The sequence below is a fragment of the Aspergillus melleus genome (genome assembly GCF_016097325.1).
Source record: "Aspergillus melleus strain CBS 546.65 chromosome Unknown contig7, whole genome shotgun sequence".
In the NCBI taxonomy this organism is placed as follows: Eukaryota; Fungi; Ascomycota; class Eurotiomycetes; order Eurotiales; family Aspergillaceae; genus Aspergillus; species Aspergillus melleus.
Window position 1 is genome coordinate 45422 of NW_025763376.1, and position 27494 is coordinate 72915.

Sequence of the window (27494 nt, forward strand, 5' to 3'; positions counted from 1 at the left end):
ACCGTCGACTCTGCCAGAGCATTGGCAAACGAGCCAAAGGATTCCGGAGATTCCATCCTGGTTTAGATAGTTCATGCACCTCATGATCTTTCGGGGTCAGGCGTCAATTGTTGGTATCTAATGAGTAATAAAAGCTGCTATGGAGCACTCCCTATGGAGTACTACTCCGTACGGCCGTGTGGGTAATGAATGATGATGGGTGTCCTTTCTCCCCGAGTCCTACGGAGTAAGACTCTCAACCACTGAGGACTCCCCCCACCTGGTTCTCCAACTCGGTGGCTCCCATGACTTCCTTCATCTCACTGTCACAAAATTCAGGCTGTTCGCGGAAGTAATAATTCGAGCCGGACAGCTCCACCGCTCGGCCAACTGCGCAGGAGACACGAATATCGGCAGCATCGACCATCTCCCCGCCATCGATCAACAGAATCACTATCTCAGCAATCCGCTCCACGGGGATGAATCGGTCTGCCGGGAAGTTGGACCACCCTTGCGCATCAACCAGGTTCGTCTTCACGATTCCGGGACAGATCGCATTGACCCGGATGCCGTCCTGAGCGAACGGGCGGGCCACGGATCTCATAAAGCCAAGGACGCCGTCTAGTGGACAAGAAAGGATTTGCGGTCAGATGGCAAATGGGTCGGCTGGAGCTGCAGGGAATAAAAGTACGTACGTTTTGACGCCGTGTAAATGGGCGAGTAGTGCGAGGGATAGAGTCCGCCACAGCTGGAGGTCATGACCAGGGAGGTCCCTTTGCCGGCATGAGGGGACAGGCGGAAGTAATGGGCGGCCAGCACTGTCGTGTAGATCACTCCGTTCAGATTCACCTGGATGGTACGCAGATCCGGCTCCGCGACGCTCCCAGATGGCTCGGTAGAGGTCTCGTAGAAGTTGGTCCGCTCGATGACGCCCGCGTTGGCAAAGACGAAGTCCAGGCGGTTGCCACTGCTGGAGAAAATGCTGTCAAACGTACGAGCTAGACTGCTGTAATTGCTTATGTCGGCCTGGTGGAAGAAGGTATTGGGCAACTCCTTGGCCGCATTCGAGCCCCGTTCCTCGCTGATATCGAGAAGGTGTACTTTCCAATTACCCCGTTCAGCCAAGGCACTGGCAACTGCCAGACCCATGCCGCTCGCTATTCGCCTCCCCCTTGATGTTAGCTAGTTCTTTCATGTACGGCATCTGAAAATTCCAAGATTGGCCGGCAGGAGGAAATGGGGGGAGAAAGAAGATGACGACGAACCTCCGCCGGTGATGACCGCAACTTGCATTTTGGATGGAATGCTTGTGAGGAATCAGTTGATACTCATCTACTCTCTGCCTGGGATTGAGACAGGTCAGTCGCAGACGTTAAATCTTACGATGCACGATGCATACCCGACGCAGCCTCGGGCATACTTCCGGATCCCCTGTCCGGCACAACATTTCTAGGCAGTGGAGCTATCACTCATTAGCCCGGTGTCATACCAACCTAGAGAAATCTCATTGTCCACTTGGACTAATTCATGGCAGAACCGTTCCCGATAGCGAACCCCTGGTCCTGATTCTCTGCCGTCGAGTCGACATTTTCTGTTTCCGCATTGAGTAGCTGAAACGGCTTATGGACCTGGAAGGATTCGACAGGACATAGTCGACCAGCTGGTTCCACCCGGCTGCGCGGTAAACCGCACACAGCCGATGCTCATCGTGACCAGGGATGGTTTTTTTTTCTATTTCTTTTTGCCCAAGCCTGGCGTTGTAAGACGCTAGCACCGTCCTGCTGCTCCACCCTCTTCATCATTCATACGGAGTAGGCATCATGAAATGAAGCGGACGCCAGCCGTCCGCTAAAAGTCCGGGATAAAATGTAACAAATCAAATTTCCACAGTAGCATATGAAAGAGAGGCTTCTACTATTGCTAATGGGGTCTCACGCCAAAACCTCCCTGAGAGATCTGCACGGTCCGTCAAAGGAAATGGGATATGTTATTTTTGACAGTCGCCCTAAGTCTCCTCGATCTGATCCTTTCACGGGTTGGACGCGCTACAAGCCCTAATTCTGCATCGATTCACTCGTATTTAGAAAGTCCTTCGCGCCACGCTGGTCCTCTCGAAGAGGTTTTCCGGCCAGAAGTCGAACCCTGGTCACAAACGACGCCCATCCTTGCAACGAACGACGGCCTGCAGGAACGCCTGGGAAAGGGGCTTCTGGAATCCCTCCACAGTGTCTTTTGCTCCGGGGTTAAGCATTCGCTGCTTTTCACTTTATTGCCATGGCCGCCGACAGCTTGACAATCGAGACGTTTACCGAGTATGCACTTGGCATGTGCTTTCTCCTTCTGCGACTTTACGCCAGAATCAAGTATGTCGGGCTTCGGTCCCTGGGGATGAGCGATGCCCTTGCGATCATGGCAATGGTATGTCACATAGCACCTCAACGAGTAGAAGGTTTTTCGGCTTGCTGACGTCGCTCCCTATAGATCTTTTGGACGATGCAAACCGTTATCATCCACCTCCTCAGTATGGGAAACAGCATCCCCTGTCGTATAAAGAAGCCTTCCATTGACGAAATCCAGGTATTTTCGGTAACAATATCGGGCTTAACGAGCAGACCGCCATGCAGGTACCTGAGTCCAAGGTGCCTGATATGATCCTCGGGTCCAAACTCGCGTTCATGAACTGGATTTGGTATCTGTGCTACATCTGGTGTCTCAAAGGAGTGCTCTTGTGTCTTTACCATAAGATGACGTATGACCTCCCGTTCTCATTTCGGTGTTTCAAGCCCATTGCCCGCTAACGTGTACTGATCTCTCCAGCGATGGGACCTCGTGGCATCGTTTGGTCCACGCGGCTTCGATCTTCTGTGTCATCACTTGGTTGGCATGCATGCTGACGCATATCTGCGTCTGCACCCCCATCCCTCGAAACTGGCAGATCAAGCCCTATGCAGGAGGTAAAGGTCTCCAATGCCCGGATGTTCGACCGTCGAGTTAACATATGCCTTTCAGATAACTGCACTCTTCGGACGCCCAACTACATAGTGATCGCGGTCCTCAACGTGGCGTACGAGATTTACTCGCATCATACCACAACGCCTGAGATGTGCTAACCTGTCGCAGGTCCGATCTCGTGTGTCTCATCATTCCCATTCCCGTCCTCGCTAAGCTTCAAATCCCTCTCGCGCGCAAGCTGGTCCTCGTCGTGCTGTTCTCTTCCGGCCTATTCATTATGATCTGTACCATCCTGCGGGCCTACTACTCGCTGAAGAGTATCTCGACGCTCTCGATTGCTCTCGGCTGGGCCGATCGCGAATGCTTCGTCGCCGCCATGGTCGCATCGCTGCCAGGCATCAAACCGCTCTTCCGAAACACCGGCTGGTTCGGCTCGACGAACCGTGGCAAGTCGTCCGGCAAGCCGACCGGGGCATATGCGTCCTTCGGGTCCAAATACCCCGGCACCAACAAGACGTACGTCTCGTCTTTCGGCAAAGACACGGATCGTTTCGAGTTGATCGAGCGCCAGGAGAAGTCCATGGGAACCCGACAGTCCTCTGCCGGCGACAGCGTTGAGCAAATCCTGCCTCCGGGTGAACCGCACGATCCTCATCGAATCACTGTGACGAGGGAATATATCCTTGAAGAGGATCGGGCCAGTCCAGCCCCGGAGCATAGATAGGCTGCTCCTCGACCGCGCGGTTTCCCTCTTGTCTACTACAATAATGCGGGCACTTATCAGTGGCTCATACCAATGTGATGTTGAATTGCGACGGAATGTCATTCGTTCAAAGTGTCCATGCACGGTCTTTCTTTTCTTCTGTTCTATTCACATCTATAATCATGATATCAATGAATACAAAAGCCTCGATTTGAGCTTCCAAACCTTCGACTCCTTCCGACTCATGGGCGGGCAAAATCATGCTGAACGGAAACTGTCCTCCCAGCCAGAACGGACTCATTGCTGTTGGAGGAATCATTCGCCCTTGGCCTTCCGGGTCTTGTATGCGCTAAAGTATAAGAATGGGTAGACGGTCTCCGGAAGGAGCGTCAGGACAATAATGCCCACGCTCCACGGTGACGCCACATATCCCCAGTTCTGCGGTACGTTCAAGTAACGCCAAATAAAGACCCCGTATGCGGTGAAGCATCCCAGGTACCGAGTGATCCTAACATATATCAGTCATGAATTGTTAACCTGCCAGTTCCACGGAGACTCACCACATCTCTAGCGAATGTCCTCGGGTGTCCCGGTTCTTCCAGAGAGAATACACGCACGTCCACCCGATCGGAAACTGAAGCAAGATCCCCGTCCAGTACGCCGTGACCTGCTCGCGTTCGTCGGGATACAGTCCGGCCAGCAGTTTCAATCCTATAACTGCAATAGCACAGCCAAACACCATGTTGCGCGCCAGCGACCACCGTTGATGGGCCGCATGTGCATGTCGGATTGCGATGGTGGCGAAGGCGATGTCCATTTCAAACCAAATCAGGAATGCCAGCTTTTCGAATGACGTCGACGTTGTTGTGAACGCATAGAACACTTCATATGCCATCGTTAGGCACCTGGTGTCATTTTTCAGTCAGCGTCAAGGCGCCGACCGGGTGCAAATCAACCTACAGAAACTGGATTCCTCCAACACTGGAACCCGGATAGGTCTTGTCGCGATACGTCCGAATCATGCAGAAGAAATAACACAATGCGTACAGCACGCCGCAGGAGACGATCAAACCATCTTGCACGAACAGATAGCTCTCGGGGGGGTCGAAACGCAGGTCCGCCGGTTGCACGATGAGATGGCGGACGCTATGTGCCAGCTCAAATGTCGACATGACCACCGTGGATATTGCAATTCAACTTAATTCTCTCTCGCTGCGCAGATAACTGAGGAAGGGAGGGCGAGTTTTTGGCGGAGTTAAGTAGATTCGGCTGGTCGCGGAGAAATCCCACGATGACATCAGCTGCGGTCGTGGGGTTCACTAGCAACCTAACATACTAGGTTCTTGGTTTCTTCAGCACTTCTTATTTGCTGCTTCTCTGCACTGCTGCCTGCTCGCCAAGCAGCTCTGTGCTCCGATCATTCGAGAACAAGGATTTTCCTACCACGGTCGGCGGGGAAGGAGCGATACTCATTGAGGACCCTATACATACTTCTCTCTACTCGATGACTACCCAGCTTCTTATGACCTACTAGACTGCCAGATTGGAAGACCGTGAAAGCTTGGCTGACTGCACCCGTCTCAAGTCCTCTAACTTCTCCAACTCCGACCGCGTCTTGGTTATTTCGTGGTCTAATTCATCGGTCGAGGCAACTTGATGTCGCAAGCGTAGAATTCCTGCCGATATCAAGACCAGCCCCAGTGCTACGAGAGGCGACCACTGGCCGACCTGCTGGATATTCTCCTGCGGCGGTCCGTCGTTGCGGATGTACCATTCGATCCAGACCACAAATGCGATCGCCGTGAACGGGCTGGCCACGACGCTCAGTCCAAAAGCGATCAGGTAGGCGATATCGATGATCGGAAGAATCCAATGTCGTAAGGACCGCGGGCTGAACAATCTATATAGGCGTAGGGCCTTCACGAAACGGAATTGGGAGTCCGTTTGTGCCAACATCCGTCGGGCTTCGATCAGCGACTGTCGAAGATCTTCCGTGATACCCGAATATATTTGTTTCCGTTCCTTCCAGATGACGGACATGTGGAGTGATGGGATTCTTGACGGATAAGCGAGGAATTGAAATGTCATGAGGACGAAGTTGAGGCCCACCGAAATGGCGATCAGGGCATAAATGTAGCTCTTCGAATAGGTGACCTTGCTCCAGAGACCGCGCTGCGACGTGTCACTCAGCCCGTCCACGGCCACGCTGGCCTGAAGAGCGGTCGCTTGTCGCAGCACCTGACTGGTGTTGAAGCACGGATAGAAGCAGACACTCTCGAGTTCTTGCAGACGTGAATCATTCCTGAACAGGCTCCAAACGGTTTCGTTCCACGTCGACGCCCATAGTTTGGGTTGCCACCCATCGCTGGAGATCATGTCGGCCGGCGGAAACAACGCGTTGCAGAACATGTACTGCGTGGGCGTCCTCTCCAGGGTCGGCCAGTAGACCAGTGCGCAGATAGTGCCCGCCAGCATCATCAAGTTCCACAGAAAGATCACCACGTACTTGGAGCGCTTGTATTGCAGACTGCGCGACCAGCACTGCAAAGGCAGAAAGACCAGATACCCCGTCACCACGATGGCCAGCACCGCGTCGCCGTCTAGGTCCTGGGTAGATGGACGAACAGACACTTGCGTCTGGTTTGTCACTATCGATTGAAAGTCGTCGATTAGAGGGGTGCTATTCGACACGGAGGGAATCGAGACTGTCGTCGCCTCGGGGACACGCTTTCGACTAGCCACCAAGATGAAGGCCTGGATGGCCGCCGTTCCGGCATACGTCGCTGCCGTCCCTAGAAAGACGTCCGTCAGCCATCCCCGCCACCGCGTCGCGCAGGAGACAAAGAGAAGCGCGTAATACAAGTATCGCGGGCAGCTGTTGTACACGGTGCTGATGGGATAGGTGCAAAGCGTTTCCTGTGCCACAAATAAGGGCAAGCTCTCGTTGGCGGCCATCGGCAGCCTTGCAAGGTTTGGTAAACAAAGATGTCGGAGATCTCAGACAGCTCATCACGTACGATGCCTCCCCTCGATCGGAATCGCTGACGTTATCGACTCCAGACAGCCGAGTTGCCACCGGTCAATGGCACGCAGCGACCCGATGGCAGGTTCCATGGTAACGGGGGAGGTTGGCCTGTTCGACTACCCATGTTTTCTTCCATCAAAGCTTTGTTGCCGGTTACTATCCCGTCTTGAACTGTGGACAATGAAGTGTGAGACGTGGGAGGATGAACTGTTCGTTGCAGACGCGCCGCGGACAAACTCGTCCATGACGTCAGCTGACATGTCAGGTGGTGGTGATATACACGCATTGCATAATATGATGTGTCAGCTATGCACAACTACTTTGTGCTCCTCCATCTGCTTCTTCACCTTCACCCAAGACTCTCTCTCTCTCTCTCCTCATTCTTTCACCCTCTTGATTTCCCGGCTATGCCACTTTGGATTCATCGAGTTCTCTCTACATTCGAAGTTGTTCGTCGTCACTTTTCTGATTACCCTCCTGATGCGCTTTCAAAATTCTTGATATTTGTTTATATATATTTTTCTTTCTTTCTTGTTGCGTTTGTCCACCTGGAACAACTTGAGGAAGCTGTACATCAGCCGACTGTACCCATTCGCCAATTTATCATGACGACTTGGCCGAGGATCGTTGCTCAATAGTGATCCACAGGTCTCTCCAGAATCCAATACCGCCCTTGATCAGGAACTTGGGCGGGGGCTTATCGCTGACCACGTTGGGCTTGTAATGCCGGAAGAACTGCAAGGCATGCAGCGTCAGCTCAACATACTTGAGGAATGAAAGGAAAGCTACTTTCGCAACATACCTGCAATGGCCCCTTGAACAGTTCCATCATCGCAATATCCTTCCCTAAGCAGACCCGGGTGCCGTAGCCGAACGTCAACAGATACTTGTTGAACAGCCTCGCATTCTCGGGATCCAGCCACCGCTCTGGCCGAAACTCCTCCGCGTCCTCGCCAAACAAGGCCGGATCGCGCTGCATAATCCAAGGGTTGCCCGAGATCTCAGTTCCTGCGGGCGCAAATCGACCAAACAAGTCCATCCCCGGCTCCGACACGAATCGAGGAAAGATATTGGGCGCGGGCGGGTTCAAGCGCAAGGTCTCGCGCACGCAGCCCACGTAATAGGGAAGATGTTCGAGAATTTCGTCATATTGCGGAACTGGATCGCTGAGGAGGCCCTGGCGCGCCGCGTCATCGATCTCCGCCATCATACGATCGTAGATACCCGGGTTGGCGAGTAGATACTGGATGAGGGCCTGGAAGACGGTGCCCGTGGTGTCGGCCCCAGCGAGCAACACCAGAAGAACCTCGGCCTTGAGATAATCCAAATCCAACGGCTGGCCGTCTTCGGTGCGAGCTTCGATGAATGTTTGCAGCAGATCCACCCGTCCGATATCCTTGCCCTGCTCGACATCCCGGAGACGCTGGTCGATCAACTTGTCCCGGAAGCGCATTAGAACGCCGATCCCCGAGTCGTCCTGCGGAGTCGCCACGATATACTTTTTCAGAAATGTCGTCTTGATCCAACTGGTAAAGGGATGCAGGCGTGCCAGGAAGCCGAAAGCCGGTAAGCCGTCGTGGAAGCCTTGGATGAGGCCTCCGACGTCTTCACCTTTTTCGATGAAGCCGAAGGGAGCGCCGAAGCCAATTTCACTGATAACGTCGTATGCGAAGTATCTTATGGTGGGCTACCGGTTAGTCCACCGCATCTCATACGGGAAAAGGAAATCTTGCAATTATGCATACACGGCCCACCAAGAAAAATCAAAACACTCCCCCGTCTTGACGAAGTTCTCATTCATCTTCTGAAGCCAGTCTCGGAGGCGCATGTCAATCAGCGGTTCCATCTTCTTCACGTTACTGAAACTATACTGCGCGGTGTCAGCCATCGAGGATCCGAACTCGGTGATGAGTGTTCCCTACCGGTCCCGCGATGAGCTTGCGAAACGCAGCATGCGTCTTGTGAGATCGCATGTTAAACAGCGACTCGGTTTCTCCAAACGTTCCCGTGATATAATGGCCGGTCTTGTCTGCATTGCGATGGTAGATCTCGGGCAATTTCTTAGGGTCGCTGACCAGGAGGAGAGTCGGAGTGATTCGGACAACCCGTCCTGCAATACGAAGCGTCAGCCTTGGATCTACACTAGAATCGGCTGAAGGAACGCACCGTATTTCTTCGTCAACGCGCTGACGGTCGGCAGTTCCGTTTCATTCAAGTTGTGCCAGGTGATCCATAGTCGAGTGACAGTTCCCCAGAAAGGGCCCGGAAAGACCGACAGCGGGTGGAAGAATCGATAATAGACAATCTGATAGAGGAAGCGCAGCGCGACGTAGCCCAGCGTGCCGAGGGCGACGTTGATCAGAGTCACCCGGCTCCAAATATCGTCCGCGAAGGCCATGTTTTCGCACCAAAGGTGGAAAGACAGTGTTTGGTCCGGAAGCAAGTCAGGACGAGCTCCATTAAATGCATTTTTCGCGCGCGCAATGCCACCGTCGCAATCATCTCACAGCTTTTTCCGAGGGTGCCCCTCCTGGCACTAATCATTAACTAAAGTGCATCGGCGAATGGCATGAGGAGAGAACTAATCCGCCGCACGGGCAATCCTTCTCCCCATTTCATCGTCATCAATAGGGCAACGAAAATCGGTCGCACTATTGAGCTTGGACGCGAGGGGAAGCTATGGAGTACGGTGCTCGAGACGTTACGCTCGCAGCCTCGCACTCCTGCCATGTCGCCGCTGTCTCTCGCTAAATGATGGCTAGTCGGACGCTAGGAAAATTGGAGTGCAGGCGTCGACTCTGTTTGGCAGGTTGTCCGTGGGCCACCGACGCCGTTGCTGCAGACGATCCACTTGACGCTGTGACGGAGCCATAGAGTTGGCCGGACCAAAATGCCCAGATTTAACTTGCTTTTTCTCCCCCTCTTGTGCGGTCCAAATATCGAGCTGCCAGCTTCTATTAATCTTGAGGAATGAGACCTGTCACCCTCCTCCCTGTGGGATTGATTAACTCCAGTATCCCGAATGCGATGAGAAATGGATAGCTGTCCTTCGGGGGAAAAAAAACAAAAAACAAAAAAAAAAGAGCAAAAATCAGTGCCCCCTTCGGTGTGCAGTTTCCTCTTCACGAGTCAGACATCCGACTCAAGCGCGTCGGTGTTTGGAGTTGGGACTTTTGGCATTCTGGCCGGACGATCAGCGGAGTCGCAGCCGTCTACGATCGTCGGTGTCATCACGTTAACTTTGGGGGAATTCTTCGCACCACAGGAGGCTATAGGCCTTTCCGAATCTCGGCGCATAAGAATACGTAGGGCTCCAACGGGAGACACATACTCAGTCAATCACTGGACAAATCCCATTGCATGGCAATTCGATTTCGCTCGCAGAAGATCAGCCGAACTATCTTGCGGTCGCATGTGATTTATATTCCCCAGAGAACTGCGACTTGCTCGCCCGTCGCCACTCTTCTGAAACGGTGGATGGGGACGCCCGCGATAACCCGATGCCGCTAAGAGCCGCCATGGGTCGGCCAGCAACCCTTTTGTACCGTCAAAATTGGCTATCATCATTGCTTTAGCGAGTAGCGATCTAGTCGGCTAGAAGCCATTGTTGGCTGGATGGATTGGCGAGAAGACGGAGGAATCTTCTCGTGAGGACAATATCTAACTATAGAAAAGCCAATATTTGGGTCACTCCAACGCCGGATGCATCTTGACGATCGCGATAAGCGGATTCAGTGCGAAGGCAGCGAGACCGAATTTCCTTGATTTTCTCAGGGGCTTGTGATCTCCTGAACAGGGCGCAACCTGTTCGTTCGCACGTTCTGGGGAACCATTTTGATGACCGAATCTGACTTGTTCGCTCTTGAATGCCCGGTAACTTGAGTCCGAATCTAGACGTGGGCTAAGAAAAAAGGAGAAAAGACATCAAAAAAAAGTCCCCTTCTCAGATTTCCAGGAGAAACGATCCGAAAAGCGTCGCGGCCCTGAGACAGGATCAACAACCTGATCGGCGTGTGAGTATTTTCTTTCTTTCCTTTTACGCCGGACCTGCCGCAACGTAAGAATTATCATGGTGAAGGTCTGGCCATACTGGATGAAAGGCCCTATCAGCGATTCTTCAAGATTAGGGCGAATTACCGCGGCGTAGGCCTGAAACATCCTTCAATCAATAGAGAAGGGATTGCTGTTCATGCAGTTCGCCACTCTGTTCTGCGCTCGCTTAGGAGTATCCCCGGCCTAGAATAACTCAAATTTCATGGAAGACAGTTGGGCCGCCACTTCCTTCCATGATCGGTCGTGTTCTATCGCTCTGTCGCCGTTGATTCATTGTCACCGAGGAAGCCCGGGGAGAATAAAGTTGATCTGTCATATTGCCAATGCCTGTATCGGATGTGGTGGAGATTCCCATGGGCATTGTCCATCGCCATGCTAGCCTTGACTCAGTGTATCACATTTGCCTCTCAGGCTAGCCCACCGCCGGTCGATCTATTAGCGTTTGGAGAAAAATAGTCGGAAAGCCCACTATTTGAAGAAACGAGTTTGTTCATCCTTGTCCCCTCCACCAGATCCCGATCCCTAGGGGGTTAGATCTATCCAAATGGTTTGGTACCGAGATTCCAAATGCATGAATGCCCACATTGGCATATATAGGTCGTGCTAACCGACTGAACACTGGGTTATGTTTTGTTCGCTGAACCTGCGGTGCGGTTGCTTGACCCCCCATGGAATCAGCTTCGTTTAATGGGGAGGGGACCAACCAACTAGTCGGTTAAAATTATCTCAGACGCACTCTCATATACTCCCCTAATCACTCCCGGACAAACAGGCACTGTACTCTCTGGGTGGCTGTGATGGCATCGGATTCGCAAGGGCCGGTGGTGGCCGGCATTGCCATGGGATTCCTGGCATTGACCGTCATTGTTTTGTCGCTACGGCTGTTTTCTCGCATTGTTGTCCTGGGAAAGATGGGATTTGATGATTGTAAGTCGCTTTTACCTCAATATTTCGCGGAGTACATGCTAATGCATCGTGATTAGACCTCATCATCGGTGCCTGCGTAAGACCGACCTACGGATAATTGAACGAGGAGCGACTGACGTTTCTTAGCTCTTCTCTTGGGCATTCTCAGCGGTTACCGTTGTCGGTATGTTCTTTCATCCCAGGTTTGCTTGCGACTTTTAAATGCTGATAAGAAGCATAGCCGTTAAGAATGGATTGGGATCCCACCTTGAAGATGTTGACCCCAGTCGTCTCGAAACCTATGCTTTTGTATGCCCTTGCACAGCCTAATATTTGGAAGGGCAACCTTCTGACTAAGTCATAGGTCGTTTGGCTGAGCTCGATGTTCTATTTGAGTACGCTAGGGTTTATCAAATCTTCCGTCTGCGTGTTTTACACTCGCCTGGGGGATCGGTACCTCACGCGGCTGTCTTTGGTGATGCTGGTGGTGGTGGTCGCGCAGGCCCTTTCTTTCGTCTTGACGGCTGCGTTCCAGTGCAATCCGATTCCCAAGGCATGGAACACGGCATTGCCAGGAAAATGCGTCGAAATCAACGTCTTCTACTTGGCCAATGCGGCCCTCAACATTGTCACTGACCTCCTGACTTACACCTTACCCGCGCGAGTCATTTTCCGACTGCAGATGCCGATGAAACAGAAGATTGCATTGGCTTTTATTCTGTGCTTGGGACTCTTGTAAGTAATGCATCATCTCGTGCTGCAGCAGAGAGTCTAACGGCCCGCACCTAAAGCGCCTGCGTATCCTCCATTATCCGTATCACATACATTCCCGCCATGCTCACCTCTCCCGACACCACCTACGCCATTAGCGGTGCTATGTACTGGTCCGTGATCGAAATCAACGTAGGCATCTTCGCGTCGTCAATTCCCTCCTTCAAAGCCATCGCTTCGCGCTTCCTTCCGCGTCTCATTGGCGAATACTCCTCGGGCAAAGGATACTACTGGTCGAGGAATAGCAAGAAGTACGGGTCGGACTTCTCGAAAGTGCGCGATCAGAGGATTGCGCTCGACAGCCTTCCAGGCAAGCATCCGGACAGAGAACATACGGTCGGCACGCAAATTCGTGGGCCTTTTGGGAGCAGGTCCAGTCAAGATCGCATTATCATTCCCGAGGGCCAGATCTATACGCAGACAGACATTGAAACGAGCGTGGAAGAATGCCCGACAATCGGCTCACCTTCTTCGGCACATGGGGGACGTTTCTATCCGTAGGATGGTACAGTCACGATTCACTCGATTGTAGCCGCCTATGGGATACGTCATATTTCTTGTACAATTCTTCCGAGATTAGACATAGAATAGAAACTCGAATGCCCGACGTGCATTTCCCCGACTCTGATACCACTGTACCTGATCTTTGTCTGCTCCTGATATAATCCTTTCTCCAGCTGACATGGCAGGACCCGTGCTTCTTCACTACTGACTCCTTTACCACCGTGACCCTGTCAAGTCATTCCAATCTCAACTCGCTCGGGGCCGGCTTTGGATGAGAATGGTCAAGATCGCGCAGGATGAACTGCCTTGAAAAATTTCCACCTGCCCCGATGACGAAATTTACCGTCTCTTCCTCAGACCACTCTCGAAAGCATCGCCAAATGGGTCGAAAACGGAGTGCCGCCCAGCCTACTGAATCCACCGTGCACTGTGACGATGTATGATTATACGTTTCTCTGTACAAAACAGTCACCCTGGCCGGACCATACGCATATTTCGCAGGGCATTCGACTCCTGCAGCTCTGGTAGTCTTTCAGTCGAAGCATTTGATCACACGTACACTCATCTGTGTATGCCGGTGCCTGTCCTGTACGGTAGCAACCCTAGATCCCTCCCTTCAAGAGAATATCATGACGGCACGCCATCATGCCCGGGGACGATCATCGCCGAGTCAGATTTCGGGGGCGATTCCCCCGAGGCAACTCCACTGCCCCGCCTCCACAGCGGGTGGAAAATGAGGGGATCCAAGCCAACTTTATCCCCAGCTTCTGCCCTGCTCGGACTTTCTCCGACTCCACTTCGTATAAATGAGCTTCCCCGGCGTGAGTCACCGTTCCCCAGATCATCGGTGTCGTCAAGATGTCGAAACCAGCCGAGGAATTCATTGAGTTCCAGACGAATCCGGAGAAACTCGAGGGACTGGGCCAGGATGCCTTGTACCAGGCGTATGCGTCCAAGAGTGCCGACTGGCATAAGCGAATGACGCGCCAGTTACTACGCAAGGTGGACTTGCATCTGCTGCCCTTTCTGATCCTGATGTATCTTTTGAACTTTCTTGATCGGAAGTGAGTCTCTATTCTGGAAATGTGAGTCAAGATGTCGCTGACCATCTCAGTAATCTGTCACAGGCTCGACTTGGTACGCTAGAAGAAGACTTAGGCATGAAGGGCACCGAATACAACCTGGCGACGAGCATCTTGTTTGTCGGATATCTTCTAATGCAACTGCCGTCGAACCTGCTGTTAACTCGCGTGCGACCGTCGTTGTTCCTGGGCATTGCCATGGGCATCTGGGGCGCCATTTCGGCGTGTCAGGCGGCCACCCAGTCCTTCGCCGGTCTGGTGGTCTCGCGCTTCTTTCTCGGCTTCGTCGAGGCCCCGTTCTTCCCGGGAGCTGTTATGTTGATGTGAGTTCGCCGTCCAGATTCTCTAAATCACAGATAGTGACTAGTGAACCAGGTCGAGCTGGTATACCAGACAAGAGGTAAGATCGCCTTCGCCACGGGAATTGCAATCCTGTATACTGACCCCAGTAGCTGAGTCATCGTATCGCCTGGTTTTATGCCGGCAGCTCTCTAGCCAACGCCTTCGGCGGATTGATTGGAGCCGGAGTGCTGGGAAATCTACACGATGCGCATGGGATCGCTGGATGGCGTTGGCTGTTCATCATCGAGGGTTGTATCACGGTCGGGATATCCATTGTCGCAGCGTGCGTTCTTTCCTTCCTTCAATCTGACCCCGCTAATCGAAGTCATCAGCTTCATGCTCCCCAATTACCCGGCCACTACGTCGTGGCTTGATGCCAGCGAGCAGTCATATGCGCAATGGCGTCTGGTTGCCGATGCCGGTGAGGCTGATGACACGAACACTGGCTCGATGAAAGAAGCCTTGTATCTTGTGTTTACAGACAAGCGCATCTACCTGTTCATCCTGCTGCAACACACCTCGTTGCTGGCGCAGAACTTCCAATATTTCTTCCCGACCATTGTGCAGACCCTAGGGTATGACAATATCATCACTCTGCTGATCACCGCACCAGTATGGATTGCTACATTCCTGGTCTCACTTGTCGTCACCTGGACCTCGGGGCGAACTAATGATCGTGGAATCCACATTATCGCGCTCATGATGGTCAGCGTGATCGGATGTATAATCTGCACGGCGACCACGAATGTCGGTGCAAAGTTTTTTGGCATGTTCTTGTACGTCCCTCATTCCCCAATCCCCACTTCCATTGCCAGGGACACAACCTAATTTCATGCTAGGATGCCAATGGGCGCTGTGTCAGCCTACCAAATCATCATCGCATGGGTCGCCAACTCCTTCCCGCGACCGTTGGTCAAGCGTTCTGCCGCCATCGCCATCGCCAATATGCTCGGTAACACGGCGTCGATCTATGGCAGCTACATGTGGCCCTCCTCTTCCGGACCACGATACATTCCGGGAGGAGGCGCTACCGCCGGCGTTGCCTTTCTCGTGGCCGTGTTGGCGTTTATCATTCGGATGGTACATGCACGTATGAATCGAAAATTGGATGACGAGGAGGGTCCGGAGGCGGAAGGAGTAGATGTGGCCGAAAGACCGGTGCAGTTTAGATATATTCTTTAGATCAATGCTTTGGAAGGGTTCGACTATGTAAAGAATGCAAAATGAAACCCTTTACAGACGAATGAAAAAGAGGTGTCCGCAATAAAGTAGCGCATCACCAAGACATCGGAATGCTCATTTCCTCCTAGATCATTTTAGTTCGTGACTGGGATTCGTCCACAATGCTGCCTGGTCCCTCCATACCATCGGGAGTCCCGTGACAGGGCCGAAGACGGACCATCTTATCTGATTATCTCATCTGATAAGAGACCCGCTCGTGTCATCCGCCAATCGCGGCTGGCCTGACCCCTGGCGAGCAAATGGGAGGCAGAAGACAAGTCCAGAAACGCCCCAAAGGCTCCACCGATCAGGTAAGTCGGCAGTGGAACGTCCTATAATAGGCTGCAACAGGCCACAATTTCTCGTGCCCGGCACACATCCGAGAAACTCCTTCGTGTCATGTCATTTCCCAGCGTTCCCCCGCCGACACCTTGACACTGTCGAGATCCAACTACTTCCTTGCGGTTGTGACGGGATGAACTGAAAGCGCTGGACGCAGAGACAGTCTAGTTCCCCTGTTTATCAGAGCCGAACCATTCCTGTCATGAGTGTCGTACTCAGGGCCTTGCGCCGCAGGTCCCAGCAGTCCTGGACCGGGATCGTCAGGACAGTGCGAGACTATGCTACCGGGACAGACCCACGCGATGATTACGAGCCGATTCTGGGATCACTGCCAGACGAGGACACAGAACGACAGGCGCATGGAGTGGCGGAAATCGAGGCATTAGCCACGGTCTGGTCGACGAGAACGCTATATACGGGATACGCTCTGTATGGGACTGCAGCCCACGGAATGTGGCACCAAAAGCTAATCGGTTCAGGGTCTTTCTAATCTTCTTCGTCAATTCCTTTCAACAGGAGACAACCGGCAGCTTGACGCCATACGCCTTTTCCGCTTTTACCAATCATTCCCTCATTTCCACCACCAATGTTCTGACTAGCATCGTCGGCGGAGTTGGTCGCCTGCCCATCGCCATGATGATTGATATCTGGGGACGGCCGGAGGGCTTTGGGGTGACTGTTGCACTGTGCACCATTGGTGTCCTCCCTCGAGCTAGATTATTTGTTTGCCTCCGCTAATTCCGTTTAGGTCTCATGCTCATGGCGGCTTGTCGAAACATCGAAACCTACGTGGCAGCCCAGGTATGTTTCTGGCTCCAGTGCGGAGTGGTATCTAATTGGCATATAGATTATCTACTGGTTGGGTTACAATGGAATGGACTACGTCCTGCATGTGTTCTTGTCCGATACTACCGACCTTGTGAACCGAGCCTTTGTCTACGGAGTGGCAGGGACCCCCTATATCGTGACGACATTTCTTGGTCCCGCTGCTGCCCAACAGTTCTACTCCCAAGGGGCTTTGTGGTGGGGCTTCGGCATCTTTGCTATCGTGACTCCCATCGTGTCCGCTCCCCTTTTGGGGCTTCTTTGGAGTGCACGGCGCAAGGCACGGACGGCGGGGTTGATCCGAAAGGAAGAGAGTGGGCGCACCTGGGTTCAGTCTGTCCAGCATTATGTCACCCAGTTCGACAGTGAGTACTTTTCAGACAGCTATGCCATATCAGAATCTTGGCTGATAAAGACAGCGATCGGGTTGATCTTGATTACGGCGGCCTTCGTTCTGATACTACTACCCCTGACACTGGCGTCGTCCCACGATAGCATGTGGAGCTCCTCCTTGGCCGATCGATGGAGGTCTCCGGAGATTATTGCCATGTTATTCATCGGATGCGCCTGTGTTGTCGGCTTCGTATACTGGGAACGCTTCGGTGCCACAGTCTGTTTTGTGCCCTTTATTCGTCTCAAGGACAGAACCCTTCTTGGTGCTTGCCTTCTCTCCGCAACCATGTTTGCGAGCTTCTAGTAAGTCCTTTCATCTGTCTCTTCTGAACACGATGAAACTAACTCCGCTAGCTCATGGGATCTATACCTCTCTTCATATCTGCAGGTTGTATTCAACACCAGCATACGAGATACGGGCTATATCTACAACATTTATACGATTGGGACCTGTTTCTGGTCCGTTCCGTTAGGGCTGTATGTTACCACATGAATGATCGCTGTATCCTACTAACGCTTCTAAGGTTCATCCGACGAGTTGGTCGTCTCAAATGGATCGCCCTCGCCGCTATGCCGCTGACCTTCCTCGGAACCGGACTGATGCTCCACTTTCGATCCCCAGATAGTCACCTGGGGTCTGTCATTATGTGCGAGGTGTTCAAGGCCATCGCGGGAGGCACCTTGGTCATCTGCCAACAGATGGCTGCCATGGCCACCGGAGGACATGAGACCATCGCCGTCTCGTTTGCCCTGGTCGGGCTATTCTCGAAGATCGGCACTGGCGTCGGGTCGGCCATTTCCGGTGCGGTCTGGACCAGCACGGTGCCTCACTACCTGCGAGAGGCGCTGCCGATAGACAAAAAGCACAAGGCAGCCGAGCTGTATGGATCAATTGCCACGGTGTTGTCGTACCCGATCGGAACTCCCGAGCGAGACGCGACCATCTATGCATACGGTGTCGCTCAGAAACGAATGCTAGTGGCGGGAATCTCGATCCTCCCAGCGGCCGTGTTCGCGATCCTCATGTGGGAGGATATCCGCTTGAAGAAGACGAGGCAGGTCAGGGGAAATGTGTTCTAATTCCCAGCGTTGCACTGGAGCTGTTTTGATAACGGCTCTTTCCCGTCGAGTGCTCATCAGAGAAAGTCGTATTGTGATACCCCGGAGGAGAGGAATTCAGTGACCGCCCTGAATTATTCGTGTATAGTCGATAGTGTCTGTTATGTTTTCACCATTAGCATCCCCCTTCTGTTCATTGGTACTAGTCTTGTCTGCGTCTGGGAGGCCAAGGTGCAAAGTAACGGGCTGTAGCAAGACCGGCAGCGTCTGGTCCAACTTGTCAATAAGCAAAGGGAGAAATCTCGCTCGACCGCCGGGTAAACGCTCAACGAGCGACGATAGGTGTTTCAGGTAATCCTGGGGTCCTAACTCGAAGCCGGACGAGCGGAGTCCTGCAGACGAGAGGCAGGCCATGACGTCGATAAGGGTGCACGCAACTTCGAATATTTTCTCAATCTACCAGGATCAGCAATGCCGACAAGGCCAATATGGAGAATATCTCACCAGACCAATTCCGTGGGTTTCCATGCTCTCTCTCGATAGTTTCCACGTTGCCATCGCCAGATCTCTTGCGATCTGCAGCGGATACCGGAAGTCCAGGCTCGCATGAGTCGGTGTGCTGGACAGATACCCAGCAGTCGTCGCCATCTGCCACACCACGGTGCGCAGCCACTGCTGGGATACGCGTAGATCGGCCAAGACGACGTCGGGGAGATCCGAGTCGGCAGGCACTGCACGCTGAAGATGCTCTTCCAGAGCGACTAGGGAGTCTCGCGATGAAACGACCCCGGAACCGTTCCAGCCATTAAGAAATAATGGGTCAAAGGGACGGTAGAGGTCTGCAAGACAGGCGAATCCACGATTAAAGGGATCCGAGCAGGCCGAGAGGATTGGGCTGTCCGCGGTTATTTGCAGCGTGATGGGTCGGCGGCGTCGGAGAGCGTGCGCTCTGTCTCTCGTCAGTTCACTGTAAGAATGCGAGAGACGCTATAGCTACCGTTCAGATATCAGCAGGAGCCAGAAGAGCCGGTTTGCGAAAGCTGAGAAGCCATCCTCATTGCCAACGTCTGGGGAGTCCATAACATCAGCCGTGTAGAGCGTCGTGGCCTCGCGGAGGAAATAGTAAGCCTGTCGCTGATGGCCCAGCCCGATATGGCATCCGTACAACAGGAAGGCAATGATAATTCCCAACTGGATCGGTGCAGCAAACAAGTCCAAATGGCGACGAGCGACCGTGGCCTCCTCCAGCAGGGCGCAGGCCAGCTCGGACGACGATGTCTGGGCGGAGCGATGTCCCGTTTGGATCAGAACGAAGGCGCAAAATACCACTACGAGGCAGTATGAGGGCCCAGATTCGTCCATTCTATCCACATGTTCCTGGAAGACATCAGGGTGTAGGATGGGCACGGTGCCGAGCATGCGCGCAAAGAAATAGTCGGCACAATTCCGGACAAAGCTGCGATCCAACAGCCCAGGATTCTTCGTCCATTCCCCGGTAGCATTGACCGGACGAGGGCTCTCAGGGGAGAACGAAACCGGACTCTCATCAAGTCTATGCAATTCGGTCAGCACGTTGGCCGTCGCGCCTTGTCGCCCTTTCTTCCGCTGGATTCCGGACGAGCGACAGGCCAGCCCGACCGATCGACACGGAGTACAGGGCCGATGAGCGCTGCATTTGACTTTGCGCCGACGACAGGCGTCACAAGCAGGCTGGAGTGATCGAGGCATCGAGTCCCCTTGTCGGTTCACGAATGAATAACAAACGGTGGAAGAAGAACTCAATTGGCACGGAGCGCGGGAAGACGGCAGTCTACCTAGAGAGATTAGCGAACAGTTAGCGCTGCTTTTGCCCCGTGGAACACTCGCCAGGAAGACCCGGAGACGGTCTTGTTGCTATAGAACACCCAGGCAGTCGAGAATTCCTTACGAGGGCTTATATTCCTTTTCTCTATATCTTCTTTGCGAAATAACCCAGGAAGTTGTTTCAATTACATATGCACACGCATGATTGTAGACTGGATGACTTTTTGGGACCGCATCCCAGCGTATATCACTGTTATCTAGCTAGCTATCTAGTATACATCGCACTCTGATCACTAAATCACCGCACCAAAACAGCTCCCACAAATGCCAGCCATGCGGGCGCATCGGCCAGCAGCATGCGAACGCGATGGTATCCCAGCCACGCCTCCATCTCACGCGTCGGTTCGCGCTCGCCCCCTCGATCCTCCACGATGCGCTGAATGCGAGGAGCCACCCACGGCACGAACAATAAATGAGAGACGGCCCCGACCAGCCCGGCCCAGTAGAAAGTCGTGCGTGACAAGGGTAACGGGCGCGGTCGAGGTCCGCTCGTGAGAAGATTGGCCACGGCCGAGCCGATGCTCGTCATGTTCAACACCAGAACAAGCGATACTCCGCGTGGAAAGACGTAGTCATACCATCGGGGCAGCAGGGAATTGTTTTTTTGACGCAACTGAGGCTGCACCCAGGCGCTGTTATGGATAAGTTCGCCCGTGGCGCAGACAAGCGTGCCGGTGCTGCTGGCAAGGGGGATAACGTGCAGCAGAGCTAAGGGGTCAAAGATGAGTCCGGATGCCATGCTTGACTGTTTATGATAGAAGGAATTGGGTTTGAATTGTAAGGGGAGAAGAGCATCCTGGCTCTCTTTATATCATTAAAATCCAACATCACTGCGGACGAACCCAACACGCGTCATACGATCCGTGGCAGTGTCTAGTGCTGACGCCGAGGCCATCCTCGTTCCACGCATGTCGATCTCACTATGCGCGATCCTTTCCGTGATCCTCTCGCACTTCCACCTCCATCCCTTCGTACGGGTCCACCGCCGTCTCGGAGAACTTGCGTGCCGACACCCCCTGCGTAAACAAGACGTCCATTTCCTCGTAGGTGCGACCCTTGGGCTCAGGGACGCGAAAGAACGACCAACACAGGCAGACGAGACAGGTTCCCGCCCAGAAATAGGCACACCGAGCACCCCAATCCCATGCGGTTTGGTTGAGCTGGTAGTTCGTCAACACGTTGACCACGATGTTGCTGACGTTGTAACCCACGCGGGCCAGGACGATGGTTTTGGCCTTGAGGCGCGTCGAGGACAATTCCGACACGAGCGAATAGGTCACTGGTCCAATGGTGAGGTCGTAGCAGACCGTGAAAACAATCAGCATCGCTCCGATCGCCCATTTGGCCGCGCCGTCTGCCTCCGGCGCGAAGGACAAGCTACCGGTGATGAGCAGCAGCAGCACCAGACCTGACAGTCCGACCAAATGAAGCGTACGTCGACCGGCAACCATCATCAAGAACCACGAACCCAAGGTGCCGAGCACGCCGAGCCCATATTGGGCCAGCGATAGGTTGAATGAGTGCACGGGCGGAAGTCCGGCTTGCACACAGAAGTAGGCAAAGTATCCCATCAAATTCTGTCCGCAGAGGGTCTGCACCAGCCAAACGCCGCAGACCACTTCGGTGCGTCGCAGGTTGACGCCGCTGAAGCAGTCGGTGTAGCGGGTGCCTTCCGTCAGGGATTTCTCCAGCTCGTTGGTGTGCTGGATCATGGCGATGGTGGCGTCGACATCGAAGGACAGGTCCTTTGACGAGGTCAGGCGTCGCAATGCCTCCTTGGCCCCGTCGATTTGGCCGCGACGAACGTGCCACCAGGGAGACTCCGGGGCAAACAGACAGCCGAGAAGGATGGGCAATGGCCAGGCCCACTGTACAGCGAAGGGGATGCGATATGCCCACTGATCCTCGCGCTGGACGGACCCCCGGTTGACTCCTACCGCGACAAATTGCCCCATCACCCAACACATGTTGATGAATGTTGTCAGGTAGGGTCGCAACACGACGGGACACACCTCCGAGGCATACGCTGCCGGCAAGGTTTGGAAGATGCCCCAGGGTATACCGGCCAGGATTTCGGCAGCGAGCAGCATCTGGACGTTCACGGCGAAGAAGAAGATGAAGATCACCCCGTTCATCGCCATGAGAGCGCACACCATGGTCCATCGGTATCCCAGTCGCTCGGAAACAAGACCGTTGATTAGCAGGCCGATGACCTCACCGATTCGTGCTCCGTTGGAGAGAGCCGATTGCCAGGAGGCCGGCACCGTCCACGAACCGTCCGGCGTGAGATTGCCGAACTTCTGATTGAAAGCCGGCGAGGCGTACATCGATCCCAGTAAGGCCAGATCATAGCCTTCCATGATCAAAGTGGAGGACAAAAGGACCGACCACCCGACGGCCTTGGGATACAGACGGATGCCCTCCCATAAGGTCATGGACTGTTCCTGCCGGGCGGCCTGCTTGCCGTGCACCAGGGAAGATTTATGCGCGCCATCATGGGCAGTTTCGGAGGTCATTGCGAAGGGAGGAAGAGATAATGAGGCGTGTGACGCACATTCTTCATGCGAAAGACTGGAGGGACGAGGCAATACTTATGTTTACACGATTATCCCGCGACGAAAATCTCTTCCCCCGCAAAAAGCAGACGAGGGGATAATCTGGGGATGCGTCAATCCAATTGGCTTGTGAACGGCCTCAAGTCGGTGTCGAGTCGGAGGCAAGACGGAAGCAAGACGGCGCCTGTCCGGAGTCTGGCGGGGGATCGGCATTCCCCAGCATTCCGTACGTTTAAAACGGACCAGAGTGTATGAACGAGCTTTCTCCATTCTGTCAACTCCGTCAATTCTGTCAATTCTGTCAATTCTGTCAATTCTGTCAATTCTGTCAATTCTGTCAATTCTGTCAATTCTGTCAATTCTGTCAATTCTGTCAATTCTGTCAATTCTGTCAATTCCGTTAGAAACATTCCAGTTCCACCGGAATGGGGTCCTACACAGAGTCCGCTGTCCCAAGTGGGCAGAACAATTGGTGGAAAGAAGCCACAGTGTATCAAGTAAGACCAATCGATTGACTCTCAATTGAATCTTATCTAATAAACTCAGGTCTATCCGGCCTCATTCAAAGACTCGAATGGTGATGGCTGGGGTGACATCCCCGGGGTCATCGAGAAGCTCCCCTATCTTCACTCACTAGGAGTCGACGTCGTCTGGCTGTCTCCCATGTACGACTCGCCTATGCACGACATGGGCTACGACGTTTCCGACTACGAGAAGGTGCTTCCTGCCTACGGTACCGTTGAGGACGTGGAGAAACTGGTCCAAGCCTGCCATGAGCGCGGCATGAAACTCCTGCTGGATCTCGTCATCAACCACACCAGCGATCAACACCGGTGGTTCCAAGAGAGTCGCAGCAGCAAGGACAACGAGAAACGCGACTGGTATTTCTGGCGACCGCCAAGGTATGATGCAAATGGCAATCGCCAGCCTCCCTCGAACTATCGCGGATACTTTGCAGGGAGTACATGTTCGTGACCCAACTTCCACAAATTGAAACGGATAATACTGACACGCCTTAGGGACCTGGGACGAGCACACGCAAGAATATTATCTGCATTTATATGCAAAGGAGCAGCCAGACCTGAATTGGGACAACGAAGCCACTCGGAAAGCCATCTACGACAGCGCCATCCGCTTCTGGCTGGACAAGGGCATCGACGGTTTCCGTGTGGACACGGTCAACAAGTACAGCAAGCACACCGGTTTCCCCGACGCACCCATCACCGATCCCAATAGCGACATCCAGCCTGCCGTGCAGGTGTGGTGCAACGGACCTCGCATCCACGAGTTCATCCGCGAGATGCACGACGACGTGCTGCAGCCCTACGGCGACGTGGTGACGATCGGCGAGCTGGCCAACACGCCGAATCCCCGCGACGTCCTGGACTATGTCAAGGCCTCTGCAAAGGAGCTCAGTATGGTCTTCCATCTGGATATAGGGCACATCGGCATGGGCGGTAGCCTGGAAGACAAGTACATCTTTCACCCCTGGAAGTTGACCCAAATGAAAGCCATCGTGTCCAAGTGGCAATCTTTTATCGTAGGCACCGATGGCTGGACGACAGTCTTTTGCGAGAATCACGACAATGGGCGGTCCGTCTCGCGGTTTGGCAACGATGCGCCGGAATATCGTGCTCGCTCCGCCACGATGCTAGCGATTATGATAATCGCCATGACCGGCACGCTCTTTCTCTATCAGGGCCAAGAGATCGGTATGATCAACGCACCTCGCAACTGGTCTGTGGAAGAATACAAGGACATCGAGGGGGGAGGATATTATCAAGAGGCCCAGGGGAATCCCACGCGCCAAAGTCAGATCATGGAAGGATTGCGCATTCTTGCCCGCGATCATGCGCGTCTGCCTATGCAGTGGGATGCTTCACCCCATGCAGGGTTCACGACGGGGGATCCGTGGATGCGAGCACACGATCTTTATCCGGAGATCAATGTCCAGCGCCAGGAGGACGACCCCGACAGTGTGCTTTCATTCTGGAAGAAAGTGCTGCAACTTCGCAAGGAGTATAGGGAGCTCTTCATTCATGGATCATTCGGGATGGTTGACTTCGACAATCAGCAGACATTCTGCTTTGTCAAGTCGATGGACGAGAAGAAAGCTCTGGTCACGTTGAACTTCACCGACTCAAAGCAACCATTGGAGCCATCAATAACGGGAATGAGGTTGTTGGTGAGTAACTATGCAGGCAGGGGCACGGCAATGTCAGGCATCTCGTCGGAGTTCCTCCAGCCGTATGAAGGCAGGATTTATATCAGCTCCTAGGTGGGCAGAGCAAGAAAATGGCTACGTATGACTCAATGATATGGTAATTGTCGTGTCTCGCAGAATGCTACCAATTTCAAACTAGCCTCTGCACAGCAAACACGAGGGCTCATCAATTTTAGCGATGTAACATACTTTGTGCAGAAAGCAGATCTGCCCCCACGGGCTATTTTTATCGATAAGTAATAGATTAAGGAGTCCCTTCGTAATTTCGCCGCCAGGGGCCGTCTGCATTTCGGCTCTCTACCATCGGAATTTGCACCTTGAAAGTAGGCAGGTAGGTATCCGACTTTGCGCGTACTTCATGCCGTGTAGTGATTAAAAAAGGTACAAACCCATATAATTTTCTGATACAGAATTTTTGGAACTTTGGAAGTTTCATGGATCAGTCTCGTTGCATTCTCTCCAATTTCGACACCTCGTGTTTACCGACTTGGCAGCGCTGCGAGATTGGCCGACCTTCCAGATGATCTTGGAAAGTTCAGGAACGGGGCGATCCTTACGCCTTGTGGCATTGATCATCTTTACTTTGCACCAATGGTCTCTTGCGACACGAATAGGTGGGCAAAAAGGTCGGATTCAGCCGAGGATTGAGGGTCCGTCATGATTCTGTACCCTGCGCAGCTTATGTCGAACCGCTTCTGATTGAACCACAAGCGTCGTATCCAGGGTGGTGCCTCGTTCCGACTCACATTAATCTCGGTCTCAAACGCAGAGTGTGGATTGACGTAATGCATGGTCGGATTGACGGTTATTCTCCTGAATGAGCGGGCAGCATCTTCTGCGAAACCATATATAGAGCCTCGTCCTCCCCCGGAAGCATACTTTCTGTCCACTATACCAAACATATTCACTCTCGCTATTCACCATCATGAAATATAGTTCTCTTGCCGTCGCCGCGACACTATCCGGCCTGGCTCAAGCCAGTCCCAGTCCTAAGCTGGTCACTCGTGCCGACACCGTGCAGGGTTTTGACATCTCAAACCACCAAAGTTCGGTCGACTTCGCGGCCGCATACAAAGACGGCGCTCGTTTCGTCTACATAAAGGTTGGACAATTGTCGCGTTTACTATGAGCCGTCTAACAGTCTCCTCAGGCCAGCGAAGGCACTGGCTTCAAAGACCCCCTTTTCAGCTCGCACTATCAAGGCGCCACCGAGGCCAAACTCCTCCGCGGCGGCTACCACTTCGCTCTGCCCAACAAGTCTTCCGCTTCCGAGCAAGTGAAATATTTTATTTCCAACGGTGGCGGCTGGACAAAGGACGGCATCACCCTGCCCGGTATGCTCGACATCGAATACAACCCGTACGGCGCGACCTGTTACGGCCTCACCCACTCGGCCATGGTTGCCTGGGTGAAGGAATTCGTCGATACATACCGCGACGAAGTCGGCGTGTATCCTTTGCTGTATACCAACTTGGACTGGTGGACGCAATGCACCGGCAACGCGGCTGGCTTCGGTGACAAGACTCCGCTGGTTCTCGCGGCGTATAGCAGCTCGGCGCCGTCGAACATCCCCGGCGACTGGCCCACCTACACCATCTGGCAGAACTCCGACAGTTATAAGTACGGCGGTGACTCGGATATTTTCAACGGGTCGGAGGAGCAGTTGTTGAAGATTGCGCGGGCGGATTAGGAAGGTTCTTGGGGTCCGATGTAGGTATGGTATTCTGGATCGTTTGAACTCGATGGAGACGAGGCTATGTAATGGTTAAGATGTAATTTCGCCAGCAATGAAGATCAATGGATCATATCTAATGCGAATTCCTCCGGATTTAATTCAAAGAAAAAGAAAAGGGTGGGTATCTCGGAGGTACAGCGATGCAAGGGACAGGGGACGGTGGGACAATATCTGATCTTCGCTGTTGCACTGCTAGTCGCAGCAATAATTGGTGGAACCAAATCGATATTGCTTCCTGTGACTTTAGTCGCACAATCACAGACGGTCAGTAGCCCCTGAGCCGATAATCCTTCCTCCCGATTGCTGCACATACCGGACATGCGACCCGTGGTTCCTCGCATCCTGCAGGAACAAAGAGAATATTCGTACGTAGATTGTTATTTTTGGTCATACCGAATCATGTCATGTCATCGATATCCTGCTGCAAGGGGATTCTGTCTTGGGGTCTTTCCCAGCAAGACGTAGATAGAATCAATCAACTCGACTAACACACAAATTTTCCCTCTCTCCAGGGCTATTTGTACGTACAGAGCCGACCATTCAGATCCATTTCCAACCCATCCTGGACTCAAAAAGGTCACACTGCGCCAAGATCGTCCGATGCGGAGATTTCGCGCATTCCCTGCAGGGATCCAGCCAGGGTGCCATGGATGACCTGTCACTTGCGCAGATCTCATTTCCAATCCCTGAAGCCTGGCCATGACCTGTTCTTTGTGCCCAGAAAAGGAGCGGTCAGCCGAGCTCTCCCAGACCTTCGACTTGAAATGCCTCTGCCGTTGGGCTTGACTGATCGCCCAGGGTTGGGATTGGCGCTGGGGCTGGGGCACCGTTTATCTCACAGCAAACAGGGCCAGTTTTGGCTGCTGATTTGGTTGGCGATTAGTATACTTTAGGTTTTAGGCTCTGGTTTAACATCACCCGATCAGGCTGCGATGTACATCGAGTACCAAAGTGTAGAGA

The 27494-nt window shown here is 53.2% G+C and overlaps 15 protein-coding genes across 16 annotated transcripts; 8 read left to right on the forward strand and 7 right to left on the reverse strand.

Annotated features, from left to right (window-relative positions):
- Positions 1-235: 235 nt before the first annotated feature.
- Positions 236-1128, reverse strand: LDX57_010981 (uncharacterized protein; the record flags this gene model as incomplete). Its single annotated transcript, XM_046092726.1, has 2 exons — positions 236-600; positions 675-1128. 2 exons carry the CDS (start codon positions 1126-1128, stop codon positions 236-238), a joined length of 819 nt encoding a protein of 272 aa, XP_045948704.1.
- Positions 1129-2253: 1125 nt separating this feature from the next.
- LDX57_010982 (uncharacterized protein) lies at positions 2254-3655 on the forward strand (the record flags this gene model as incomplete). The annotated part of the gene is made up of 6 exons (XM_046092727.1): positions 2254-2397; positions 2461-2500; positions 2557-2728; positions 2797-2933; positions 2989-3043; positions 3100-3655. The coding sequence occupies 6 exons, from the start codon at positions 2254-2256 to the stop codon at positions 3653-3655; spliced, it is 1104 nt and encodes a 367-aa protein (XP_045948705.1).
- Positions 3656-3758: 103 nt separating this feature from the next.
- LDX57_010983 (uncharacterized protein) lies at positions 3759-4947 on the reverse strand. Of its 2 annotated transcripts, XM_046092728.1 has the most exons (3): positions 4595-4947; positions 4195-4539; positions 3759-4142 (listed from the first exon to the last, which is right to left on the reverse strand). In XM_046092728.1, the coding sequence occupies exons 1-3, from the start codon at positions 4804-4806 to the stop codon at positions 3950-3952; spliced, it is 750 nt and encodes a 249-aa protein (XP_045948706.1). In that variant the 5' UTR covers positions 4807-4947; the 3' UTR covers positions 3759-3949. The 2 variants fall into 2 exon arrangements, with proteins under 2 accessions (XP_045948706.1, XP_045948707.1); XM_046092729.1 differs by having other exon boundaries at positions 4195-4947.
- Positions 4948-5164: 217 nt separating this feature from the next.
- On the reverse strand, positions 5165-6589 carry LDX57_010984 (uncharacterized protein; the record flags this gene model as incomplete). The annotated part of the gene is made up of 1 exon (XM_046092730.1): positions 5165-6589. The coding sequence occupies one exon, from the start codon at positions 6587-6589 to the stop codon at positions 5165-5167; it is 1425 nt and encodes a 474-aa protein (XP_045948708.1).
- Positions 6590-7262: 673 nt separating this feature from the next.
- Positions 7263-9057, reverse strand: LDX57_010985 (cytochrome P450; the record flags this gene model as incomplete). The annotated part of the gene is made up of 5 exons (XM_046092731.1): positions 7263-7394; positions 7462-8335; positions 8405-8529; positions 8582-8769; positions 8826-9057. 5 exons carry the CDS (start codon positions 9055-9057, stop codon positions 7263-7265), a joined length of 1551 nt encoding a protein of 516 aa, XP_045948709.1.
- Positions 9058-11509: 2452 nt separating this feature from the next.
- On the forward strand, positions 11510-12357 carry LDX57_010986 (putative integral membrane protein Pth11-like; the record flags this gene model as incomplete). The annotated part of the gene is made up of 5 exons (XM_046092732.1): positions 11510-11639; positions 11696-11715; positions 11766-11802; positions 11860-11927; positions 11983-12357. The coding sequence occupies 5 exons, from the start codon at positions 11510-11512 to the stop codon at positions 12355-12357; spliced, it is 630 nt and encodes a 209-aa protein (XP_045948710.1).
- A 95-nt stretch (positions 12358-12452) lies between these two features.
- LDX57_010987 (uncharacterized protein) lies at positions 12453-12890 on the forward strand (the record flags this gene model as incomplete). The annotated part of the gene is made up of 1 exon (XM_046092733.1): positions 12453-12890. One exon carries the CDS (start codon positions 12453-12455, stop codon positions 12888-12890), a length of 438 nt encoding a protein of 145 aa, XP_045948711.1.
- An 861-nt stretch (positions 12891-13751) lies between these two features.
- Positions 13752-15145, forward strand: LDX57_010988 (uncharacterized protein; the record flags this gene model as incomplete). The annotated part of the gene is made up of 5 exons (XM_046092734.1): positions 13752-13957; positions 14008-14298; positions 14351-14375; positions 14428-14600; positions 14650-15145. The coding sequence occupies 5 exons, from the start codon at positions 13752-13754 to the stop codon at positions 15143-15145; spliced, it is 1191 nt and encodes a 396-aa protein (XP_045948712.1).
- Positions 15146-15157: 12 nt separating this feature from the next.
- LDX57_010989 (uncharacterized protein) lies at positions 15158-15499 on the forward strand (the record flags this gene model as incomplete). The annotated part of the gene is made up of 1 exon (XM_046092735.1): positions 15158-15499. One exon carries the CDS (start codon positions 15158-15160, stop codon positions 15497-15499), a length of 342 nt encoding a protein of 113 aa, XP_045948713.1.
- A 581-nt stretch (positions 15500-16080) lies between these two features.
- Positions 16081-18987, forward strand: LDX57_010990 (uncharacterized protein). Its single transcript, XM_046092736.1, has 7 exons — positions 16081-16309; positions 16360-16577; positions 16629-16681; positions 16728-17070; positions 17125-17401; positions 17453-17575; positions 17623-18987. Exons 1-7 carry the CDS (start codon positions 16083-16085, stop codon positions 18176-18178), a joined length of 1797 nt encoding a protein of 598 aa, XP_045948714.1. The 5' UTR covers positions 16081-16082; the 3' UTR covers positions 18179-18987.
- Positions 18275-19885, reverse strand: LDX57_010991 (Zn(II)2Cys6 transcription factor; the record flags this gene model as incomplete). The annotated part of the gene is made up of 3 exons (XM_046092737.1): positions 18275-18613; positions 18662-19106; positions 19155-19885. The coding sequence occupies 3 exons, from the start codon at positions 19883-19885 to the stop codon at positions 18275-18277; spliced, it is 1515 nt and encodes a 504-aa protein (XP_045948715.1).
- Positions 19886-20258: 373 nt separating this feature from the next.
- LDX57_010992 (putative integral membrane protein) lies at positions 20259-20759 on the reverse strand (the record flags this gene model as incomplete). The annotated part of the gene is made up of 1 exon (XM_046092738.1): positions 20259-20759. One exon carries the CDS (start codon positions 20757-20759, stop codon positions 20259-20261), a length of 501 nt encoding a protein of 166 aa, XP_045948716.1.
- Positions 20760-20793: 34 nt separating this feature from the next.
- Positions 20794-22536, reverse strand: LDX57_010993 (putative MFS maltose permease; the record flags this gene model as incomplete). Its single annotated transcript, XM_046092739.1, has 1 exon — positions 20794-22536. One exon carries the CDS (start codon positions 22534-22536, stop codon positions 20941-20943), a length of 1596 nt encoding a protein of 531 aa, XP_045948717.1. The 3' UTR covers positions 20794-20940.
- A 464-nt stretch (positions 22537-23000) lies between these two features.
- On the forward strand, positions 23001-25168 carry LDX57_010994 (alpha-glucosidase; the record flags this gene model as incomplete). The annotated part of the gene is made up of 3 exons (XM_046092740.1): positions 23001-23072; positions 23122-23542; positions 23595-25168. The coding sequence occupies 3 exons, from the start codon at positions 23001-23003 to the stop codon at positions 24851-24853; spliced, it is 1752 nt and encodes a 583-aa protein (XP_045948718.1). The 3' UTR covers positions 24854-25168.
- Positions 25169-25602: 434 nt separating this feature from the next.
- On the forward strand, positions 25603-26862 carry LDX57_010995 (lysozyme). The gene is made up of 2 exons (XM_046092741.1): positions 25603-25901; positions 25950-26862. Exons 1-2 carry the CDS (start codon positions 25725-25727, stop codon positions 26487-26489), a joined length of 717 nt encoding a protein of 238 aa, XP_045948719.1. The 5' UTR covers positions 25603-25724; the 3' UTR covers positions 26490-26862.
- The last annotated feature ends 632 nt before the right edge of the window (positions 26863-27494 follow it).

Excerpts from the sequence above, each read along its gene's own strand:
- LDX57_010990 (XM_046092736.1), top strand. The coding sequence starts at position 16,083 with ATGAGTGTCGTACTCAGGGCCTTGCGCCGCAGGTCCCAGCAGTCCTGG. Across the intron at positions 16,682-16,727 it reads AAACCTACGTGGCAGCCCAG|ATTATCTACTGGTTGGGTTA; the intron begins GTATGTTTCTGG and ends ATTGGCATATAG. Across the intron at positions 17,576-17,622 it reads TGGTCCGTTCCGTTAGGGCT|GTTCATCCGACGAGTTGGTC; the intron begins GTATGTTACCAC and ends AACGCTTCTAAG.
- LDX57_010995 (XM_046092741.1), top strand. The coding sequence starts at position 25,725 with ATGAAATATAGTTCTCTTGCCGTCGCCGCGACACTATCCGGCCTGGCT. Across the intron at positions 25,902-25,949 it reads CTCGTTTCGTCTACATAAAG|GCCAGCGAAGGCACTGGCTT; the intron begins GTTGGACAATTG and ends CAGTCTCCTCAG.
- LDX57_010983 (XM_046092728.1), bottom strand. The coding sequence starts at position 4,806 with ATGTCGACATTTGAGCTGGCACATAGCGTCCGCCATCTCATCGTGCAA. Across the intron at positions 4,540-4,594 it reads GTTGGAGGAATCCAGTTTCT|GTGCCTAACGATGGCATATG; the intron begins GTAGGTTGATTT and ends AAATGACACCAG. Across the intron at positions 4,143-4,194 it reads GGACATTCGCTAGAGATGTG|GATCACTCGGTACCTGGGAT; the intron begins GTGAGTCTCCGT and ends GATATATGTTAG.